The sequence below is a fragment of the Heterocephalus glaber genome, unplaced genomic scaffold (genome assembly GCF_053883595.1).
Source record: "Heterocephalus glaber isolate CG9 unplaced genomic scaffold, H.glaber_assembly_v1.0 deba00001472, whole genome shotgun sequence".
NCBI lineage: Eukaryota > Metazoa > Chordata > Mammalia > Rodentia > Bathyergidae > Heterocephalus > Heterocephalus glaber.
This window is the reverse complement of record NW_028258315.1, coordinates 64,975,066-65,000,262: the sequence shown is the minus strand read 5'-3', so window position 1 is coordinate 65,000,262 and position 25,197 is coordinate 64,975,066. Positions and strand designations below refer to the sequence as shown.

The window sequence follows — 25,197 nt, the reverse complement described above, 5'->3', positions numbered from 1 at the left end:
TAAATGTCTCTAATTTCTCATTTTTGATGGCTGAGTAGTACTCCATTTTATAAAAAAACCACATTTTCTTGATCCAGTCTCCAATTGATGGGCATTTGGGCTGTTTCCAAGTTTTAGGTATTACAAACTGCGCTGCTATGAACATGGGTGCACATAGATCACTGTGGTATGATTCTTTTAATTCTTTGGAGAAGATCCCCAGCAGTGGAATCGCGGGGTCAAATGGGACTTCCAGTCCTAGTTCTTTGAGGTATCTCCATACTGATTTCCACAGTGGTTGCACCAGTCTACATTCCCACCAGCAGTGGAGCAGGGTAATGCTGTTCTTTAACAAATTTTTTTTTGGAAGTACTGGTGATTAAACCCAGAGCCTTCACATTGAGCTACATCTGTACCCCTTTTTAAATTTTGAGACAAGGTCACTAAGTCCCTGCATTGCTCAGCTGGGCCTAAACTTGAAATCCTCCTGACTCAGCTTCCCATTAGTGCTGTACAGGACTGCGCTACCATGCTTGGCCAATGCTATTATTCTGTAGGATAGATTGTAGGAATGGGATTCCTAGGTCATAGAGTGTATATAAATTTAAAAATTTAAAAGACTTCCAATTGTCCTGAGAAAAGTTTACTTTAAAATGAATTTTTTATAAAGCTTTATTTAGTAGACATGGATGATGTAATAAAATTAAAATATAGTATGTGTGTTAGTTTTCTGTTACTGTAACAAATGCCTGAAATAATCAACTTATAAAGACAAAAGGTTTATTTTGACTCATAATTTTGAGAGTTGCAGTTCATGAGTCAATTGGCCCAGTTACTTTTTGGCCTGCAGTGAGATAGCACATCGTGGCAGGCAGCTCATAGAGGAGCAAAACCCTTTCCCCCATGGCCAGAACATGGATAAGAGGAAAAGGAAGGGGTTGGGTCCTCCGTTTTCCTCTAAAGGCATTCCCTTAATGACCAGAATACCTTCCACTAGATCCTATCTCTTAAATTTTCCACTATCTCCCAATAATACAAATTGGGAATAAGCTTTTAACAATACATGGGCCTTTGGGAGATATCTATGATCCAAACTACAGCAGTAAGAGTTTTTGCTTTCAAGATTGCTGGCATATACACTGTATCCTTGGTGCATATATTTAAATGATTTGACAAAGTTGTGTCACAGTATAGCATACATATATACTATCTTTGACATCTTATTTTTCTGTGCTTTATTTGAAATATTAAATTTCTTTATGGTTTCAGGTATAGTGTTGAACTTAGTTTATACATGTAACCAATTTGAATGAAAGCTGCAGGACTGATAGTATTCTATAATCTGTGTTAATGGCATCATTCCTCTACTCAATATATTGATTGATACTATGATATATTGGTTTGTATACAGTATAGTTGAAACCCTGAAAATGATTTGATTGTTATTATTGCTTTTTAAAGATTTACTTTATCTAGGATGCTTTAAAATGTTTTAATTGACCATATTTTTATAAAATCTTTTCTGAAAGTGTCAGTTTGAGTGTTTTACAAAAGGCTAAGTTAGCTGAAGTTCATTTGTTTGCTTGCTTATTTGTTTGTTTATTTTGTGGTGCTGAGAGGATCAAACTCAGCCTTCCACATGTTGAGCCACATCCCTATCCCTAATGCTTGTTTATTTCTTCAGAAATTTCAGTACTAATAATCCAGTGTATGTATATCTTATGGGATGGTTTCTAATAGAAAGACCAGTCAGTATCAACTATTTATCCTCTTGCTTTTAAAGCTTTTCTGCTTTAGGGCTTTTTAAAAGTAATTAAAGCTTTTAAAGCTTTAACAACAAAGCACAATTTAAAACTTTAATTCAGTTTATTTTACAATACGTAGAGGCCTGTCCAGTTTCATATTTAAGTTATTGATTAAAAGGACATTACATAAAAATGATCTAGGGCCTGGGACTTAGCTCAGTGGCACCTCACCTGCCTGGCAAGCGCAAGGACCTGAGTTTGATTCCTGGTACCAAAACCAAAACAAAACAAATCAAAACCAAACCAAAACTGTTCTGTCCTTTCCACTCCTTGGGTTATTAATTTTGCGAAACCTCTAAGATAGAAAGTACTTTGGAAGAGGCGGGACCTGGACTTTTGTTTTGTTTTTTGGTTGCTGGGGATTGAACTTGGGGCCTTGTGCTTGTGGGGCAGGCCGTGGCACCACTGAGCTAAATCACTGGCCCATGGGCTTTTTTTTTTTTTTTTTATAGCGCAGAGGCTGGGGATTCAACCCAGGAGCTTGTGCATGCTAGGCAAGCCTTCTACCAGTGAGCTATATCCCCAGCACATGTTTTGTTTGTTTTTAAAGCAAAAATGGAAATTTTAGCTCTAAGTGTGACAATTTGTTCATCTCTATTGTAGACAAAGTAAAGTACAGTGGTACCTCAGTTCATGAACTTAATCCTTTCCACAATTCTGGTTGCAGAATTCGTTCCATGATTCTGGTTACAACCAAATTGCAAGCATATGGAATCATGGAAAGAATTAAGTTTGTGAACCAAGGTATCACTCTGTATCTAGAATACCTGGAAAGTAGAAATAGTTTTCTTAATTTTCTGGTCAATTAAAGGTTTTACATTTTTTCAGCTACTGCTGAAAATCCTCATGTGTCTAATTTTTTGTGTTAATAAATATTTTATTTAAGTCCAAATAACTGCATCTTTGGTTGTAGTGCCTCAGACTTCTTTATAGGGACATTGAAAAAATCATCTTTATGATTATATATTGAAAGCAGAAGAGAGTACATTGAATTTGAGCTGATCCTGAAGTTATACAAATTTCTAGCATTGACATTCTCTTATTCTTCCCTAATGACAGATCTTTCCAGTTGACTGTAGCACTTTCTCCTCGTGATCCTAGGCATAGCCTTAGTATCCTTAAAATAGGACTTTTTTGTTGCTTGAGATGAATTTTTTATTCGGAAATATTAATTATACAAAATAAAGAGTTTAACTGAAGCATTTTCATACATGAATATAACATGAATATAACATATGTTGATGATACCCATCTTCCTTTACTCTACCATCCTCCCTTCCCCTGATCCTCTGAGATTAATCTTTTTTACGTTTCTAGATCTGAATTGCTTTAGACCACTGTGGAGTATGGGATTATGTAAGGGACTAACTAGAACAAAGGAAACTACCATTCTCCACCTCTCTACTCTAACGGTTTTTAAATTGAGATAAAATTTATATACCAATTTAAAGTGAACAATGAGGTGGCATTTAGTACATTCCCAGTCTTAAGCATCCATCACATCTATCTAGATCTGTGACATTCTTATCTCTCCAAAAGAAAATTTTACATTCATCAAGTAGTTATTCTCCATTCCCTTTTCCCTTCAACTTCTGGCAGCCATTAAGCTCCTTTCTGTTTCCTTGATTTTACCTACTCTGGATATTTCATATAAATGAAATCATATAATATGCAACATTTAATATTTAGCTTCTTTTACTTAGCATAATATATTTAAAGTTCATTCATGTTATTTATTGCATGTATCAGTCCACCTTTAAGTGGCTGAGTCTTTTTTCTTTTATAGTTTAAAAATAAATTTATTTTTTTTTGGTGCCAGGGATTGAACTTGTGCCTGTGAGGCAGGCTGTGGAACCACTGAGCTAAATCCCTGGCCCTAAAAATAACTTTTTGTAGCATGTCTTATTTGTACATGTTGCAGTACATAATGATCACATTCATCATCTGGAATTTGTGCATGTACAGTACCTAACACATCTTAATTCTTTTTTTGTCCCTTTTCCCTTCCCTCCCTCCAGTCCTTCTTGTCCCTATTTGCAAAAAGTTCTATTTCCATTTTTTCCCTTCAATTTTTTTCCTTAAGTCCTTCCCCCCTCATCTCTTCCTCCCCTTCCCATTTGAAAACATTCTTCCTACTTCCTAATATCTGTCCTTTATTTTGTTCCTCACACAAGAGAAACAATGTGATATTTATACTTGTGTATTTGATTTATTTCACTTAAGATTACGGACTTGAGGTAGGTACATCCATTTACCTAAAAATGCCTCAAGTTTTTCCTTTTTTATGGCAGAGTGGTACTACATTGTACACCACATTCTCTTTGTCCATTCAACCCTTGATGGGCAGATGGGCTGTTTATAAGATTTAGCTATTCTAAATTGTGCTGCTGTAAACATGGATATGCATATGTCACTGTGGTGTGACTTTAATTCTTTCAGGAAGATACCTAGAAGGAGAATAGCTATGTCAAATGGAACCTCTAGTTTTAGTTTTTTTGAGGAATTTCCATACTGATTTCCATAGATCTAAATATTAAAACAGAAACAGTCTGCTGGAAGATAACATAGATAACATTTTTTTTTTTTTTTTTTTTTTTTTTTGGTACTGGAGATGGAACTTGGGTCCTTGCGCTTGTGCAGCAGGTGGTGAAACCACTGAGCTAAATCCCCGGCCCTGGTAAAACTCTTGAAGACATAGGTATAGGCAAACATTTTCTGAAAAACATCCCGATTACACAAAAAATACTACAAAGAATCAACAAATGGAATTGCATCAAATAGTCACTGAGTCTTAGTGATTTTTTTTGAGAGAGCTAAGACCTGTCAGAAACTAGTGGGGAGTGAATGTTTTCTGGTGTCATCTGAGTGAACCTGGATTTACATCCTGGCTTTGCTGCTTGTAGGCTGAAGGGTCTTTGAAAAAGGCTTCAGGTTTTCTCATTTTAAAATGGGAATAGTTCGATCCCCGGTACCAAAAAAAAAATGAGAATAGTAACATGTTTCTTGCAGAGTTGTGGGATTACCAATAATGTAGCATGTAAATCTGTAGCATGGTGCCTTGCTCATCATAGGTGCTCACTAAATTATAATAGAAGCAGCCATGGAAGAGGTGAAGGGCTGCTTCACTTACTCTTGTCTATATTAAGGAGAGAACTAAGATGGGGTCATGTAGAGTAGGGTATTGGGGATGTTCTTTCTCTTTGCCTATTAAATCTGTAAAGGAAGGATGGTTTCACTCTTCTATACTACTGACTACTTTGCTGCCTTTCTGAGACCTTTTCATGGATTAGGGGTCAAATTAGGCACATTATACAGGGAACTCATCTGTTAAAATTTTTGTATTGCATTAATTAATTAATTAATTAATTTGATCGTTGTTGTTTTGAGAGAATGTCTCACTATGTAGTTCAAGCTGGCCTTGAACTCACTATGTACTCCAGACTGACCTGGAACTCGTGGTGATCCTTCTGCCTCAGTCTCCTGAGTGCTGAGATTACAGGTGTGCACCGCTGTGGCCAGCTGTATTGTTTTTAAATTAAATTTCAGGACTCGGGTTTATTTTTTTATAAACTTTTTTTGAGAGTGGGCTGAAGAATGAAGTATAGAAACAATACTAGTTAATTAGTGGATTCTTTTCTGTTTAATGAGTGTCTGTTTATATGTACTGTAAGCATTTTAGCTTCCTTGCATGCAGAGAGACAGTCTAGAGTAATGGAAGGACTACAGGAGTGCATCCCTTACCTTATTTATGACTTAAGGCAGCTTCCTTAATTTCTTAGAACCTCAGCTTCTTCATCTTTAAAATTGTAGTTGATATTAATATCTACTTTCATAGAGCTCTAATGTAGAGCAGGTGAATTCTGAAGTATGAAAATAATCATAATTTGTGACTCATGTACAAAAGATAATTTTATAGAAAAGGTTATGTGTGGGAAGAGCTTTTTGCTGTATTTATCTGCTCTTGAGTAGAACAGTAGTCACTAAGTTTTATGTGAAGAGAATATTGTAAGAGAAAAAATAATGAAATGTCAGGCTGCTTGTGGCTCAATAATCATAGCCCAAATGCTTTTACAGACTTCAAGAATGTCAGTTTTTCATTTTCATTCTTTCTGATCTGAAATACCTATCAAACAAAATGTTGTGTCTTGTCTTGGCCTTTATATTTCCAAGTAACTATGCAGTGTTCTATGAAATCACTCTTCTATGAGAGATTCATGTCAATTACTTTAAAAAAAAATAACTTTTAAGGCCATTTTAGAAATTTATTCCAGCAGTGATGGTGAATCTTTTATAGCTTTTATTTTTTATTTTTTTGAGACAGGGTCTCACTATTAGTTCATGTTGACCTTGAATTTGTGGCATTCTTCCTGCCTCAGCCTCCCCGGTGCTGGGATTACATCCTCCTTTTCAAGTGGTAGTAAACTTTTCTTTCTGTTTTTTTTTTTTGGTATCGGGGATCAAACTTGGGACCTTGTGCTTGTGAGGCAGGTGGCAGAACCACTGAGCTAAATCCCCAGCCCCTCTTTATGTTTTTTGTGTACCAACATTTATGTTTTTCTCTTAAAATTTCAAATATACTCTTTCCTGTGAAATTTTATATACTATTTACTTGTAATTTCATTTCCAAAGCTAACTTTGGAAACCTAAGAAGAGTAGATTTGTATAGCTGTTAAATGAAACTTAACATTTATTCAAAGGATGACCTTTCTGTATTCCCCAGGGAATTAAGATTTTCAGCAGGAGAAGAAACTTGGATAGGATGATTTCTTAAGGCCAAGGAGACATTTAGTATACTAGTACTAAAATTTAGAGTTTAATATAAAGTCAATTCCTGATTTTTATCTAAGGAGTATTAGTTATTTTTATTATAATAGAAAGTTAAATAATCTTTGTCCTGTTATTATAATGGTGTCTAGTGTAGGATTGGGTAGAGAGTTAGTGAAGGCTGTATAATTCTACAGTGCTGAGATGAAAAGTATATGTTGTTAAGCTTTCATATTTTTACATATATTTATTTTCAATTATACATTTTTTCAGTACGTAATACAACACTAGTCAACAGATTTTCTTTTTTGCAGTACTGGGGATTGAACTTAGGGCCTTCACTCAGACTTAACCCCAGCTTTTAAAAAGTTTTTGAAATTTTGAGACAGGGTCTAGCCAAGTCACTAAGTTGTCTGTGTTGGTTTTAAACTTATAATCCTTGTGCCTTATTCTCCTACTAGAGTGCTGGGATTACAGGTGTGTGCTAACACATTCACTTTTTAAAGCCTTTTTTTGAAATAATTATACATACATAGAAGGCCATAAAAATTTAGGGGGAGAGCCCTGTTTACCCGTCACCCAATTTCTTCTAATAATAACATCTTGCATAACTATAGCATATTATTTAAACAAAGCAGTTGACATTGGCAAACTGTGACATCCACAGAGTTTATTCGGATTTCACTAATTTTACATGTGCTCATCCTATGTGTGTGTCTATGGATAGTTCTGTGCAATTTTGACATATGTAGATGTTTAATTTCTACCATCAAAATTTTAAAATTATAATTTCTTATAGTATATCTGATTCATGATTATTAGTATTTTGGTATATAAATAGTTTTTTTTTAAAAAAAATGAAGCACAGAAGGCAAGGCTGTGGGGCAAAAGGAACCCTTCTCCATCGCTGGTGGGGGTGTAAACTAGTACAACTACTATGGAAATCAGTATTGAGAGTCCTCAAAAAATCAGAACTACAGGTTCCATTTGACCAAGCTATTCCCCTTTAAGGTATCTTCCTGAAAGAATTAAAACCATCACACCCTAGTGATATATACATACCCATGTTTATAGCAGCATAATTTATAATAGCTAAATCTTGGAAACATCCCATATGCATCAAAAGATGAATGGATAAAGAAAATTGGTATTTATATACAGTGGAGATAAACTTCAGTCATTTGTAGGAAAATGGATGCACCTCAAGACCATAATTTTAAGTGAAATAAATCAGACACACAAGTTTAAATATTGCATTGTTGCTCTCATGTTAGAAACCCAAAGGGTAAATAAGGAGGATAGATATTGGAAAGTAGGAAGAAAATGTTCACATGGGAAGGGGACAGAGGAGTGGGGAGGGGGAAAGGAAAGAAGGGAAAAGGGAAAAAAAGAATGGGAGGAAAAATTGGAAACAAAGCTTTTGTAAATGGGGAGGGGAAGAAAGGTTGACGGGAGATGAGGAGAATGGAACAAAAAAAGAATTAAGATATATTATGTACAGGTACAAATTCCCTATGATGAATGTGATCAGTATGTATGACAGACATATACTAATCAAAAAAATAAAGTTAAAAAAATTATTTAAAAAACGCAGAAGAGAATTTATTCCAAAAGATACTGTACTAACTCCCCGCAATGAATGTAGTGATTATGTATTGCAAATAAGTACTAGTAAAAAAGATACCAAAAATTAGTGTAATAGAATTTGTTTTTAAAATAGATTTCCATTTCAGATTTCTTCTGTACATGTATTAGGAAAATAATTTTGCATATAAGTACAAATGCTTAAATTTTTAAATTTTATCCTCCCACGCTCTTTTTGAATATATAAAAATGAATGTTTTAGTATTTATGAATGTTGTACAAAGGCTTTATATTTCACTATTTTTTAAACCCACTTTATTGAAGTGTGACATATGAAAAGCTTTACATACTTGATGTATGCTAGACAATGAGTTTGGAGACAAGTATATACTTTGAAACTATTCATACCATCAACACCATAATATATCTACCATCTCCCACAGTTTCTTCCTGCCTCCATTATGATGATTGTCGCTGATAAGAACACTTAATGTAAGACCTGCTCTCCTAGAAAATTTCAAGTATACAATGCCGTATTTGATTCTATATGTATAGAAGATCTCCAGAATTTTATCTTTCATAACTGAAACTTTGTAAGGATAGATATTTTTATTTGTATGGAATTTTATACAAATTGGAAGACATACTATGTACAGCATATATTATTGGTATGACAATAAGCAGGCTGTTTATTAGTTGGACTTTGAGGTCCTGAACTGATCATTTTCATCTTCATTCTTTTTTTTTTTTTTTGGTACCGGGGATCTAACTCGGGTTTTTGCGCTTGCGCAGCAGGCGGCGAAACCGCAGAGCTAAATCCCCGGCCCCTACATCTTCATTCTTGACCTTTACCAGCATCTTAGTATTTCTATTGGTGAGGGTGATGGTGATGATGGTGGAGATAAGGATGATGATTGTCTTTATAGTGCTGTGCATGCTGTGTGGTGAGAACACTTGCAATATGCCATTATGATTTATTTTTCATCATGTTTTATTTTTATACCTGTGCTTATTACACTGAACGTGACAGCTACTAGCCGGGATGATAGCAGAGCCTGCTTTTCTCTCTGAGTATACTATATTTGCTTTGGATTCCTCCAAACAGCCTAAAACACAGAGTGATACTGTGGTGAGTTCTTCCACCGCTTCCTGCATTCCCTTTGTGGGAAAGCACAGTAATTTGGCAGTTAGAAGTGAATCACATTGCTTGTCACTTACCATCTCTCAAAGCATCTTCACTGTCCTGCTGCTAACCCTGCTGTAAATAAGAGTAAATTGCTGAGTTCTGGTGGCTGGTGGGCTTCCTGGTAGCTTTATAACAACACAAAATAGTATTTTTCACTAATGTAGTGAAGGCTGCCTTCACTTGGTCTAAATGCTTAATTTTTTTCCTCAGGTGTTTGCTCATTAACTAATAAAAGATATGAATTGCTAAAAAATTTTGTTTGACTATTGATAGGAGGCCAAGAATATTCTGAGATGTGACCCACATTTTTAGGGAAAAAAATTCATTTTTGTGTAAGTCCATCATTAAACAACATTAGGTAGGTGGGTTCTACTATAACATAGTTTTATGTTATTTTGCAATTACCTATAATAAATAGTCATATCTTATTTTGTAATTACTAGTTCTCTGAATATTAAATATCTAAAAGGAAATAATTAATTTTTCACTTGACTGAATTCACATCGTTTCTTAACTTTGTGTGTAATTTCATTTTGGGATCGAAGTGGATTAAAGATCTAAATATTAAGATGGAAAAGTGAATACTTTTAAAAGTTTCAAGTAATATGTAAAGGTACAGATTCCCAGTGATGAATGTCATCGTATTGTATATTTAAAATGTACCAATAAGCTTAATGAATAAAAAAAAAATAAAAGTTTCAAGTAAAATTGTAATTTAGCAAATTAAAATTTAGAAATATTTGCACAATAAGGATAGCTTTTAGTGTTAGATTGGATACTGACCTAACTGGGATTGTAGTTATTCTAAACAAGAAGAATTGATTTAACTTGTATTAGGTAGCTGGTGATAAAAGTAGAATATTTATGTACTTAAATTGTGTAGTCAGTAAAAACTTGACATATATATGATTAGTGGAGGTCTTCAATTCCATTCTATACTTGGTTTTAGAGAAGCAAACTCCATAGAGTGAAAATGGGATATCTAGTGATGTCTCTGGGAAACTTATTTCTCTTTGGTACTGGCTACAAGTAAATACCTCACTGTTTTCAAAACTGATTTAAGAGTGAGTTAGGAGTCCTAGTTAGGATTTACTTTTAAAACAGAATGTTAGGTTTTATACTTCACATAGAAGCAATAGAAACTTTTTTTTTTAAAGCTGCTTGTAGACTTTCTCCTAGAAGTACAGAACATAAAAAAAATTTTGTATGAAATACCTGTTCTGTTGTAAAACATGCTACTATGTAGAAATGGAAGCTTTTTAAGTCTTATTTAATCTTATTTAAATTTTATATTCTGTTAAAAACTTATTTCTCTCTATGGTACAAAGAGAAACCAGATAACCAACATCATAATACAAATATACCAAGGGTCAGTTCTGTTAGGAGTTCACCAGGTGCTGGCTTTCTTTATTTCAGTTTTTAAAAAAAATATACCTGTAGGGGCCGGGGATTTAGCTCAGTGGCTCTGCTTCCTGCCCCTCAAGTGCAAGGTCCCAAGTTCAATCCCCAGTACCAAAAAAGCCCCAAAACAAATATATACCTCTTTACCTTGAATTCTAAAAGTTACTGTATCTTTAGTCAATAAAATGGTGGAAATAATGGTAGAAATGCCAGGAATGGTAGTACATACCTGTAATCCCAGCACTCTCAGAGACTGAGGCACAAGGATTGCAAGCTTGAACCCAACCTGGACAACTTAACTTAGCTAGACTACCTCAAAATTACAAAAAGGTTGAGGATGTAGCTCAGTGCAAGGATCCTGGGTTCAATGTCTAATGCCCTTCCCCCAAGATGTGGAAAGATGGAAAAAAAAAGTTTAATTGGAAACACATTTGCAGGGAACTAATATGTGCTTTTAAATAAATAAACTTTAAAAGGGTTTTCTTGTTATCTACAAATTCTCTCCAGTAGTAAGTATTGATGACTTTGAGTATTGACATTTGTTGAGCTAGTTCTTTAGGCTTCTTCCTGAGAGTGCCCTTCAGGAAGGAAGTGACTGCACAGTATTTTACAAGCATTTATTGAGAGCTTACTATTCAGGCAAAATGTTAGGTCCTGGGCACCAAGCTGAAAATATAGAGTCCTGTCTTCTAAGAGGTTATAGTTTAATGTGGAGACAAAGATGTCAAGATATAGTTATAGCTCAAAGAAATCAAGACTTTGTAGGAGAAAATATAGGCAAAGGGAATGTGTTGGCTCTGCCAGTGAGGCATATGAATCTTCACAAATGAAGGGGCTTGTTATAGTTGAAAAATGAAGAAGAATTTACTTAGCAGAAATGGAGAAGGCATTATAGACAAAATCTCAAATTCCTTCTAGAGATTCCTAATTTAAAGGTACATGGAATAGGATTTCTTTTTTTTTTTTTTTGGTAGTGGGGATCGAACTTGGGACCTTGCACTTGCAAGGCAGGAGGCAGAACCACTGAGCTAAATCCCCAGCCCAAGAATAGGATTTCTTTAATATGCTCCAAATATCCAAAGGCAGGTGGGCTGCATGCGTAGGGAGAGTGGCAGTGGTGTGGTTAGAGATTAATACTTCCCTTAGCTGTCCTGCGTTTATTTAGATGTATGATACAGCACATAAATTAAAATACATGGTGAGAGGAGGAACTTTTAAATACTATGCTGTGTATGTTTGGTAGGGTTGTATTTCAAACAAATGTAGAACAGCTCTTTTACATGGATTACAATCATGTGTCAATTCATTTACTTAAAACAGAATGTAGACCATTTTGCCAGTCTTCCTCCTAACCTATTTTATGGGCCCTTTCATTTCCTTTCTTCGGAATTTAACTGCAGCTTCTCAGTATGCTGACTGGCTGAGAGAATTGTCAATCTCTGTAAAGTGTATTTTATATTTTATGTATGTAGTGTAGAACATTTTTAGGGCTAGAAATCATTCAAAATGATGCATGCAACTTGTAATTACTTGAAATGACAGTGAATAGGAAGATAGTTAATTTCTGTTTTCTCCCAGCCTTTCTTCCTTATGTAACTTTAAGGAAGTTTTTGAACTGATAGAGGGAGTTTTGGACCTTTAGAGGGAGGAGAAAATACTTAAAAGTTTGTTATTAATAAGAAGTTAAACATATTTCCAAAATCAAAACAGTAATAGTGGTATAAGAATACTCTTCTCGGGCCAGGGATTTAGCTTAGTGGTTTTGCCGCCTGCTGTACAAGTGCAAGGACCCAAGTTCGATCCCGGGTACCAAAAAAAAAAAAAAGAATACTCTTCTCCCACCTCATATCCATTACCTGGTACTCAACAATTAATAACTCATTGCCATCCTGTTTATTTATTACCACTCAACACACACGCCTCCCTAACCACACCACTGCCACTCTCCCTACACATGCAGCCTACCTGCCTTTGGATATTTGGAGCATATTAAAGAAATCCTATTCTTGGGCTGGGGATTTAGCTCAGTGGTTCTGCCTCCTGCCTTGCAAGTGCAAGGTCCTGAGTTCGATCCCCAGTACCAAAAAAAAGAAAAGAAATCCTATCCAGCTGTAAGTATTTTGGTGTATATCTCTGAAAGATAAAGACTAAATTATATAGCAGTACATTTATTTCACCTAAAAATTAATTTCTTACTATTAAGTAAGTACCTGATATATAGTCAAAAATTTGAGAACACTTTTGCCGAGGTGAAGAATGCCTTCTCCATTTATATTTAAGACAAGTTAGGTCAGATATTTGACATTTTCTTGGTCAGCTGTAGAAGTAGGAAGTGATGTGACACAGTTTTTAACTGCCAAGTTCTTGAAACAGTGGTTAGTGCTGGCTTTGGTGAAATGCTTTTGCTTAAACCATGGAAACTATTTAATGATAAGTTACTTCAAAAGCACTAACAGATTGTAGTTAGACACTACATTAGGAATGCAGTAAAATTTTTTGAATCTCAAAAGAATCATTATGAAGTCTATATGATGGAATCAGAATGTTGCTAGCTTTGGAGCATTTGTCATAGCAACAGAACAAAACAAAAAACTATTACATGTGGAAGAAGAGATTTTTAATTTAACTTACTCTGAAAGTGGTTATACTTTCATTTAGATTGCTGGCTTCAAGTGAAAGGCTTTTCCATTTCTTGTTATCAAGATATTTCTTATAGCTTAGCCTAAATAATTTTAATTTGAATATGATTTTATTGTAGTGAACAATTGACATTACCTCTTTTTCTGGATCATTTTCTATTTGAATGAGTTTTGCTAATTGAATCCTTGTTACTGGTTTTTATTGTGGAGGAAAAAACTGGGGACGTAATGGGAACAAGTATGTGATAAGCTTGAAATAAATTTTGTTACATACTAATCTTTGCCATTTAGCAAAATGAGTTTTCTAAAATACTTACCACATTAGTTTTGCCTTGCATGAAAATATTCTAATTAATGGATAATTACTAATTTTGCTTAATACGTAAGTGGTCTAATAGGTCTTGATACTTAGACTTCATTGTTAACAGTTTTAAAACTTTAATTTTCTGTGCCTTTTATATTTCTTTCTTAGAATTCACCTACCCATGGCACAAAGTCTCCCGACAGTGTTAATGGAAGTGAACCAGCCACTCCTCAGGTATGTTACTGATTTTAATATTAAAAAATAAGTCATTTCAGAGTATTGGGCAATCTATACTAATTATTAGCATGTGATTACACGGAAACAATGATGTCCAAATATTTGATACTATATATATATGTACATATATATATATATGTGTGTGTGTATATATATATATATAGAGAGAGAGAGAGAGAGAGAGAGAGAGAGAGTGTGAGAGGTTTGTTCATAGTTTCTTGGGGAAAAGTTCTACTTGTAAGCAAGATTCCATTATCCTCATTTTAAAAATTAATGACAGTAGGGCCGGGGATTTAGCTCAGTGTTGCCGGTGCCTGCCTGTCAAGTGCAAGGTCCTGAGTTCGATCCCCTGTACCAGAAAAATTAATGACAGTAAAGTGAAAACTTTGAAAAAACAAAATCTGATTTTATAGTTGTAAAAGATTAAGGAGAAAGCCATATGGAGAGACACATTGAGTTGTGTGCTCTGAAGAGGAGTATGAAGGAAATGAGATTTCTTTTAAAGCTTGTTCTTATGCAGAGTATTTTACATACATTTTGTGGAAGAATTAAGGTTATCCTTGATTTTACAAAGTTATATGGAGAGTGAGGCTCAAGTGACAATTTTTGGACCCCTTCTAAAAAAGAAAGAAAATCATAATGATACTAGTGTTTGAAGCAAATGTGTTTACTTTGGTTTTAGTGATGACTATTATCAGTAAAGGTTAAGGTTCAACTGAACAAATGTACAGTAAGTACCTAATTTGTAAAAAGCAATGTGGCAAGTATACAGAAAGAAAATGGAATCTGTTCTAAGAGCATAAAGTCTGGGGTGAGGGAGTGTGTGCAGCAGACATGATAGGAAAACTCACTGAGGGCTAATACATATAAGGTAATGTTCTAAGTATTTTAAATGTTTTCAGCTCATTTAATCCTCACAGCAGTCTTATTATGGTTTTATGGTAATGCCATTATTCCCATTTTACAGATGGACTCATCTCAAAGGACTCTTCTCTCTTTATTTTCTTGTGTCCCCGCTCACCTTCCCTATCGTTGCCACTTGCCTTCACCCTCAGAAACACAAGTTGGCCACCAGGAATTTCATCTCCATTCTAGGAAGGAGGAAAGGTCAAAGACAAGGATAAAGGATATTAGGAAATATCTATTAGGAAAGCAATAACTGTCCCAAAAGTTTCTGTCCTATAGATTTTCTCTTACAATGTATATTATTACACTCAGATGGTTCTACTCTTAGCCAAAAGTATCTGAAAAGAGCTAATAAAAAAAACCACCCTGGTTGAAATGTAACAATGTCATAATTTAACACATACAGAAAACTTTATATTCATTTTATGAATATTCCTAAGAAACAGAAATTACTGGCACCTTTGGAGCCCTTGTGGTCCCTTCTGGTCCTACCTTTCAACCCCAGGGATAACCACTATTCTGGCTTATAACATTACAGGTTAATTTTGCCATTCTTTGGACTTTATGTAAATGGAATTAAAAGTGGGTACTCGTGTGTCTGGCTTCTTTTGCTCAGCAGTTTATAAGAGTTATCTATATTGTTGTTTATGGTATAAATCATTTTCATTGTTGTCTGGTTTTCCATTGGTGAACAGGATTACTGTCTAGTATTCTATTGGTGAACAGATTACCTTTTTTAAAGAATTCCTTCTGTTGATGGAATTAATGATAGTCTTCAGTTTGGGGTTATTTTGAATAACGATGCTGTGAATTTTTTAGTTGTCTTTTGTTGATTGGTCATATCACACATTTCATTAGTATACACTTGGAATGGTACACACTGGTTCAGAGAAGGTGCTTGTGTTTAGCTTTAATATAAACTGACAAATTATTCTTTAACAGACGTTGTTGTACTTCCCCATCAACACTGTGTATTTTCTATAGTTTTAATTTTAGCTACTCTGGTGGATGCAGAGTGGTACTTCGTTATGGCTTTAATTTGTATTTGAAAAGGTGAATACTTTTATCAGGTCCTGTTGTTATACTGGGTATGGTAGAAGGGAAGATTGGATATCAGGTGATAATATTTCTTGAATACCTCAAGTCAATCATGCTTTTAGGTATTTCACATATATTAATATTTCTCACAAATATCCTAAGAAGGGTGTATTATAGTTATCCTCATCTTATATAGAGGCACAGAGAGGTTAAGTAACTTGACCAAAAACACATTGCTAGTAAATAGTAGAGCTAACACTTGTATCCGAGAGGTTTAGCTTCATAGCCTATGCTGTTTGCTCTTATAACTACAAGAATCTGCCACCTAAGCTTTGATGACATTCTTTTTTTTTCTGTTTTAATCTCCTTTTTCTATAATGATAATGTTACTTAGCATTTGCCACATTGTAAGAACTTTGTATGTATCAATTTATTTAATTTTTGTGGCAACCACACAAGGTGGATGGTTATTACCATTATCATCTGTATCCTCATTTTACAGAGGGACAAATAGGACTAATGAGGTTAAGAAACTTGTGCAAGATCATGTAGAAGAATAGTGGTGGAGTCACAGTTTGAACTTTGGTAATCTAACTTGTCAGCCCACAGGCTAAATCACTCTACATTTAAAACTTACTCCCAGGTATGGCTCAGTGGTAGAGCACTTGCCAAGATTGTGCAAAGCTCTGGCTTCAATCTCCAGCACCCCAAAAAAAGTTAACTCTCAATAATAGATGTGGCAGTTAAGTTTATTAGCATATGCAAGTACATATCTTTGACATTGTTCACTAGCTTCTAGCAGACCCTAAAATATCAGCTGTTTCTAATGTTTTTCAGAATTGCTTTACCTGTTTATACTAGGGCAGTGGTGGTGAACCTATGGCATGCATGCTGCAATGGGCTGTTTCAATATCATTGAAAGGGCTAAAAGGTTCACCATCGTGGTCCCAGGGCATTTTAGAGAACAATTTCTGCTGTGAATTGAAAAGCATTTTTCACATGGGTCGAAAGTGATCGGTGATGAAATTATCAGTTAAGTGTTTGAGCATGAAGGTTTCTTCTCCTCTTTTATGCCCCACCCATTATGAAGGTAAAACTTACACACTATCAAAAAAACAGAAAGCATAGAAAAATATAAAATCCACCAAAAATCCTACTGCTGAGATACTTTAACCTGTTGGTATCTGTTCTTCATGACTTTATTCTAAGGGTGTTTCTGAAAGTGCATGTGTGTGTGTGTGTGTGTGTGTGTGTGTTTGTGTGTGTGTATGTGTATAAAAGTGTATATAACTGAAATATACATATTGTTTTATAACTTGATTTTTTTCTATGTAATAGTATAGCTTGAACTTTTTTCTTCTATTTATAAATGTATTGTCTAGTGGTGAACATTTGAGTTGTTTCCAGTTTTTACTGATACAAACTTCTGTGCATATGAAGATGCTCTGACATGTTATCACTTACTTCCACCTTGCCATGTACTACAATTAAATATCTAAAACTCATAATAAAATATTAGTTTTGATTTTTTAATATTATATATTAAGGAGAACATTTTTGTTTTCCAGTAGTCTTTGGCTACATGTGACCTTAATCTCCCTTGAGCATTTTACTTCTGGCATCTCTGTTTTGTTTTTTTTTGGTGGCACTACAGATCAAACCTACCAAGGCCTTGTGCATACTAGGCAAGCACTCTACCACTGAGCCACTCCCCTTCTTCCCCTTGTTGTCTTTAAAATCTTCCCAAGTGACACACGGTTGTACTAATGAAAATGAGTTTCTAGGAAACACCTTATTTATTTATTTATTTTTGCTTAAATTCTTTTATTGGTACATTTTAGGTATACAATACGTTTACATTTATCATTGGGTGCTTGTACCTGTACATGATGTATCTTGGTTCTTATTTTTTCCCCATTACCTGTGCGCCCTTCACCCCTCTACCCTTCCCTATTTGCATACTTTGTTTCCATTTCTTTTTCTTTTCTCAAATTTTTTCTTTCCATTCTTTCCTTTCCCCATCTCTTCCCACCTCCCCTACCCCTTTGGACCTTTTCCTATTTCAAAGTATCAATTATTAGTTATTAATCCTTTTAATCCGTATTTACACTATCAGTTTCTCACACTAGAGAAACTATTCAGTGTTTACACGTGTGTCCTATTAATTTCACTTAAGAGGATGGCCTCAATATGCATCCATTTAGCTGTAAGTGACTCTAGTTTCTCGTTCGTTATGGCTGAGTAGTACTCCATTTTATAAAAAAATCCACATCTTCTTTATCCAGTTTAGGAAACACCTTTTAAGTACTGACTGCTGTGACCTGAAGCAGATAATCCTTAGAGCAATTAGTTGATTTATGTTGTATTATTTTTCATTGTTAATTTAAATTAGAGAAGAGAACAGTCATTGCTTATCACTATTTTTAACATCAGGCTTACCAATCTTTGCAGAGGATCCCTGACTCAGACTGTTCAACTGTTCTCCATGAGTTTTAATGCTTATTTTTATTCTCAGTCAACAGAATAGTTAAGTAGGGCAGAGTTGTATATCATTACTCAGCTTTGCCTCATGTTCCCTTTTTAAACAATACCTATTGGCTCATTACGTATTATCTTCCCCTTGCCCTCATTTCCCTTTTTTTTTGTTGTTGAGAAGAAAGATCAAGAATCACCACTTAATAAAGACTCTTCAGATAAAGCCCACTTGGATTCAGGCACGCATTTCATAGCATGTATCCATAGCATATAGGCACTGGGCAGATAATGGTGATGCAGACTTCAAGGATCTTATAGTCAAGTGGATTAATCTTCACAACACACCTGTGGGGTCAGCATGGGAAGAGTGGCTTCCTTTTTTATTATAGATGTGCAAACTGAAGGAAAAACGATTTAGTGGAGGTTTGTAGTGCCAGGTGACAGACCCGAGACCTACACTCTACTCCGCTGACTCCAGCTGCAGAGCCTCTTCAGAAATTACTAATTGTCTTTTATTTTTCAGGAAAAAAAGTGTGAGTTTATAAATTGAATTTTTTTTTTTTTTTTTTGTACCGGGGATCGAACTTGGGTCCTTGACATTGCACAGCAGGCGACAAAACCACTGAGCTAAAATCCCCAGCCCTATAAATTGAATTTTTTAGAGCTTTTAGCAGATTATTGCTGGTAATAGGGAATGGGTATATTTTAACCCAGATATTCTGTTGGGTTTTGGTTGCAGTCAGGTGACACACAGAGTTTTGCACAGAAGCTCCAGCTCCGGGTGCCTTCTGTGGAGTCTTTGTTTCGAAGTCCAATAAAGGAATCTCTATTCCGATCTTCTTCAAAAGAGTCTTTGATACGAACATCTTCCAGAGAGTCCCTGAATCAACTTGACCTGGACCATTCTACTGCCGCCTTTGATCCACCCTCTGATATAGAGAGTGAGGCAGAAGACTCACTAGGGAATTCAGACAGTCTCAGCAAAGAACAGTTGATTCAGCGGCTGCGAAGAATGGAGAGATGCTTCGGTAACTACAGAGGAAAATATTTGGAGGTAGGAGCATGACTATTTTGCCTGTACAGAATTTTCTTTCCCTGTTCTGTCATTCATGGTACTATGTTGATCTTACTTCTGTGGTTGGTTAAACTATTGATTTCCTAAATACCCTGATTACTAATGGCGGGTAGGCTGTGGCAATATCTAGTTAGACTTTCAGTGGTACTGTAGCTCTTTGGCAAGACTCTTGGTAAAATGTTGAAGATTGTTACCTGTAACCTTCTGGTTCTCACATTCTGTGTCCTATCATTCCTATCCTATAATATGGGTATATAAGTTTACCCTTATAGCCAAAACCAAACCAAAACAAAAACCTTGATGAAATATACAGAATATTTTCTTAAAGGTATAAGATGCTGACAAAAAAGAAAGAAACTACAAGCTTGATGTCTGGAGGCTGGCTGGAACATAGAGATGTAAACACGGTATTAAAGCCATGTATCTCCTGATAGGCTTGTGGAATCAGACAATTTTTTCCTTTAAAATTTTTAAAACTTTTTTTCCATTGAAGTTATTAATGGTCTTTAATTTTTTTTTTTATAATTGTGTTGTTTTCACTAACTTACCCATATGAACCTTGGACAGCAGAGTAAATTAATATTTAAGTGTGCCAGATGCTATGAAGTTTATATGTATGTATGCATGTAAGTATTATGTATTTATTCATTTGATACTGGGGATCGAACTCAGGACCTTGCACTTGCCAGGCAGGTGCTATGCCACTGAGCTACATCTCTGGTCGGAAGTTTATATTTATAATGTCATTTATTTTTGTACTATCCTTATAAAGTAGATGTTAATTAACTATTTTGTAGAAATGAGATTAGAGACTCATAAGGAAAAGTAACTTGCTCAGGTCACACAGCAGTTGGCAGAGTCTAGATTTGATTCTAGGTCTATTTGTTTTTATTTTTTTTATTTTTTATTTTTTGATCTATTTGTTTTTTGTGTTTTTTTTTTTTGGTACCAGGGATCGAACTCGGGTCCTTGCGTTTGTGCAGCAGGCAGCGAAAACCACTGAGCTAAATCTCCGGCCCGTGATCTATTTGTTTTTATTAAACTGTGCTATCTCAAAGTCAAGCAGCTTGTTAGGGAAAAAAGAACCCACAGGCTTTGTCTCTGCTTCTCCTTGGCACTATAATTAACTAGAATAAACTGGTGTTATGGATAAAACACAGTTCCTGAGTTACTTTTCCTGCTCGCTCCACCTGTTTGTTGCGCACCACTATCCTTTTTGGTAATAAGAGAGGGGTCCTGGTCTTAGGCAGAATTTTTTTTTTTTTTTTTTGGTACGGGGGATCGAAGGTGGGTCCTTGTGCTTGTGCAGCAGGCAGCGAAACCCCTGAGCTAAATCCCCGGCCCATTAGGCAGAATTTTTTTGTTTGTTTGTTTGTTTTTTGGAGACAGGGTCTTGCTGTGTAGTTCAGGCTGGACTTGAGTTCATTATGTAGTCCTGGCTGGCCTCGAACTCATGCCAGTCCTCCTGTTGTGCTCCTGAGTGCTAGGATTATAGGTGTGCACCACCACGGGCGTTTTTTTTATTCTTAAGTCTGTTACTAGACTCATCTTCCTTTATTGCCTGCCTCTTGACTTCAAACCTCAGTAGTGGCATTTGGGGTCACACAGCAGCTTTCTAAGAAAAATGGCAGGCCTCATAATAGGAAGTGCTTCCTCCTGAAGCTGCCACCTGACTCTTCAGAGATGCTAGTACTTCTAAAGTAGAGTTCCAGTAATTCAGTGGAGCCATGTGCTTAGTGTGTGGACATGTAATGCTTAGAATTTATAGGTTTAAAACATTTGTTAATCCATAATTTTATCAAGTTGTGCTGGGATGTTTATCCTATTTAGATTAAATCTCTCTTTAGGACTTGAATTACAGTTTCCATGTGTTGGTTATAAGCTTCTTTCCTCAGATATTTGCAGAGCCATAGTGACAGATCCTATAACCAGAAGAAACTTTTAGAGATCAGTTATTTGGTCTAGTACAGACCAAAGCAAAAACTTACCTAGAGAGCTCTTTAAAACACAGATTCCTATCTCTTTACCCATTGTAACCCAATTCTTAGTCAGTTTGGAGTAGAGCTCCAGAATTTCTGTTTCTAGCAAACTCCCAGGTGCTGATATAGTCTGTGACTACATCATGTAGTTTGAGTAGCCTTATGCTTTTAGGCAATATCTTAGTTACTTTCTCATTGCTGAGGCAAAATACCTGACATTCACAAGTTAAAAGAGGAGAAGTTTATTTTAGCTCACAGTTTGTAGAGGTTTCAGTCCATAGTCAGTTGGCTCCAAGGCAAGGTGGCATGGCAAAGGGTCATGGTAGAGGAGAAACAGAACATGGCATGGCAGGCAGGAACCACAAGACTTCCTTCTTGCCCTTTTTATTCCATCCAGTCTACAAGCTGATTGGTTGGTGCCACTGACACCCAAGGTGGGTCTTCCCACTTTATTAAATCCATCATCCATAGGGGCTGGGGATTTAGCTCAGTGGTTCTGCCACCTGCCTCACAAGCGCAAGGACCCGAGTTCGATCCCCGGTACCAAAAAAAATCCATCATCCATATCCAGAACTATGGTAAACCAATTAGTGGACTAATCCAGTACTACATCCATGATCCAGTCATTCCCAAAAGCCTCATCTATGAGTGGGTGAGGCTGTGTGGGGGGGCATCTAGCTATAAACCATAACAGGCAAGTTGGCTCCCATCCTTACCCACAAAGTAGGTCCTGAAATCTAAAGAGGTATGTGCTTAACATGAAGTCATATGGAGATTCAATGTTGAATAGTCAAATTACATTTTATGTTGAGAACTGTATTTTCTGTGTTACTTACTTTTAACTGATATGCATTGAATCAGGTTGTAGGTTCAAATGTCTAAAAAGGATTTTTCAAAATTTTTTACTTTTATAAAGAGATATTTTAGTACAGTTTACAATAGTTACACTTATTGAGTAATAACTAATGCTATTGATGACTTTATTTTAGCTTGTTACAGCTTATCAGACTCTTCAGAGAGAGAAGAAAAAGCTACAAGTAAGTGATTTATTGACTGTGTTATTGAGCCATACATAATTTAAAAATTAGAAAATACTTAATAGTACGATATTTCTAACCCTACCTTTTTAAATTCTCCATTTGATCACAGTATTTAACCCATTTTACCATTACTGGAGATCTTGATAAAGACAGGATGAATGAGATATCCTAGAGATTTTTCCCTCTGTTGTGGAGGGGCTTTCTCGAATTACAGATCCCTACAGTGTTTAACAAGTTTGGATTTCAGGCATATTTGCCTCTTTCAAAAACACCTTTCCTAGTATTTCAGTCTGCAGGAAGTTTCTTCTTTGTTTAGTAGTAAAGAGGTAACCAGCATTCTTTAATTTGTTTTTTTTTCTTTAATTTTTAAATTTTTGTGGTACTAGCAACCAAACCAAGGACCTACCCTTGCATGCTAGGCAAGGGCTCTTTCTACCACTGAGTTATATTCCCAGCCCAGACACCCAACTTCTGTTAATTTTCTTTTATTTCTCGAATATACATCTCTGATGTCTGCAGTCATCTTTGTTTTGTGTCATTATATCAAGGTCCAAATGCAAAGCATTCTTTCTTCTAGGATAGCAGTTTTCCAAGGATGCTGCTTGTAAAGCTCTTGGTTAAGTATATGGGGATTAAAACTGTTCAAGCTCTTTTGAGAGACTCATCTTGACCCATGTGATTATTCACACATCAGAGATAGGGAAAATGTCTCATCTAGTTCAAATGGTGCCATCAGTTTGCTTTCTTTGGTTATATTTGTGTTTTAAATACAGTTTTATTTATAAAAGTTATTTTTAAACAGTTTAGCATTTTATCCTATTTAAATAAGCTAATTACATAGCTAGAAAGTTATTTGTAAAATGAATTTTGGAAAAATTAATTTCCCCAAGTATCTCTTCTCTCCCTCTCCCTCCCTTTTTCTCCCTCCCCCCCATCTCATTGTCCCAAATATAAAAGATATTGGAGATAAAATTCAGTGATTTACACTCCTTTCTACATGTGTACATGTCCATGTGTGTCTATCTAGACACCTTTCTTATATATCCTTTTCAATAGATCCAATGAAATTAAAACTGTAAGTACTACTAACACTATTACTAATGCCATTCATACTCGTTAACATTTATTGAGCTCTTACTATGTGCTAGGCATTGTGTATTTAGTTCTTGTCCCTCTTTCGTGAAGAAACTGAAGATTGACTTGTTCATTGTTTCAGTGTGTAAGAGGCAAGTGAGAGAAGGGGAATGAATCCACCAGCCTGCATTTAGCCCACAGAGCATATGCTTCTAAATGCTGGACTACAGTTTCTCACTTTTCTCAGCATTGCATCTTTGTATATTTAAAATTTTGTATTCGAAAAGAACAAAACCTGTGTTCATGGCTTTAGGGGGAAAAGACCTTGGTTTTTATTTAGTCACTTACATGGCCCTCTAAAAACAACCCAGGTCACATTCCCCGATCAGAAGCAGCTGTAATCTCAGCTACTACTTTTTTCTTCTTGAGGTAGTGGGAATTCATCCTAAGGCCTCACATATGAGAGGCAGGCACTTTACCACTGAGCTATATCCCTAGTCTTTATTTATTCATTTTTTTGTACCGGAGATCAAACTCGGGACCTTGCACTTGCAAGGCAGGCGCCGGAACCACTGAGCTAAATCCCCGGCCCCCCCAGTCTTTATTTTTGAGACAGGGTTTCACTGAGTTGCTCAGGCTGGTCTTGAACTTGCAGTTCTCCCTAGTATGTGGTTACAATTGTGCACCACCAAGCCAGGCATGTATATATGTTTGGTTTTTTCTTTGGTACTGGGGATCAAACTTGGGACCTTGCGCTTCTGAGGCAGGCGGCAGAACCACTGAGCTAAATCCTGGGCCATGTGTATGTGTTTTAATAAATGTATAGTTAGTTATGTAACCACACTTTAGACAGAATGTAGAGGGGTTCTGTAACATCATGAATTAATTTTCAACAAAATCTCAATATGCTCATATCCTTAACATATTCAGTCCTGCCCTCCATCTTTAAGTTATTTGGATAATCGGTTATGGTATTTTAAAATAATTATTTTAAAATTTGTTTTGCATCACTGTGCTATGCAGATGTTTAATTAGCTTTTTTTTTTAAAAAATTAAAGGATATATTAAGTCAGAGTCAGGATAAAGCACTTCGGAGAATTGGAGAATTAAGAGAGGTAAGTTTTAGTGATTAATAATTTGAAAATAGTGATTGTTTCCTATATTTGTCAGAATCATTATACATAGTAGGATAGTTTCATATACACATAATTAATTATAAGGTTAACTGACCAGTCCAGCCTCCAAAACCACACATCAGTTCTTAGAGTTTTTATTTATGTGATTCTTTTAAAATAAATATTGTTGGAATTCATGAAAGAAAAATATCTTAACAGACTTTACTTATCTGTCTGAATAGTCAGTAGCAATTTCCAGGGCTAAAATGTCCCAACTGTATTTTAGGGTTCTTTTGCTTTTCCTAACCAGTGATCTTTTGGGTAAAATATAAATTTTATGTTAATTGTAACTTGGGGGGTGTAATTCTTCATAGAAGTTGGATTGAGCTCTTATTTTACTGCTGCCCACATGTAGCCAATTGGTATCCTTGTGGGCAAGACCACTCCTGGTTTCACATACTGTCTTAAACTTACCTGCTTTGCGGTGAGTACCTGCTGCTTTATTCTAGTTCTTTTGTTCTCAGGCCCATTTGATACTTTATTGCTTTCTTCTACTTTACCCAATACAGATCTCAGTAACATATTTACTGGTGTTA

The 25,197-nt window shown here is 35.5% G+C and overlaps 1 protein-coding gene across 13 annotated transcripts in view; it reads left to right on the top strand.

Moving 5' to 3' along the window:
- Golga4 (golgin A4) overlaps positions 1 to 25,197 on the top strand; it is a 126,009-nt gene that overhangs the window by 22,320 nt on the left and 78,492 nt on the right. For 7 of the 13 annotated variants that reach the window (XR_015439512.1, XM_087182072.1, XM_087182071.1 and 4 more), the window contains 5 exons: positions 9,163 to 9,261; positions 13,831 to 13,896; positions 19,058 to 19,372; positions 22,362 to 22,409; positions 24,545 to 24,601. Coding sequence is in view for 12 of the 13 variants with exons in the window: in XM_087182072.1 (XP_087038198.1) it covers positions 9,163 to 9,261; positions 13,831 to 13,896; positions 19,058 to 19,372; positions 22,362 to 22,409; positions 24,545 to 24,601 (585 nt within the window). In the remaining variant the exon portion in view is untranslated. The remainder of the gene's footprint in view (positions 1 to 9,162; positions 9,262 to 13,830; positions 13,897 to 19,057; positions 19,373 to 22,361; positions 22,410 to 24,544; positions 24,602 to 25,197) is intronic. The other 6 variants (XM_087182076.1, XM_087182075.1, XM_087182074.1 and 3 more) reach the window with 3 other exon arrangements.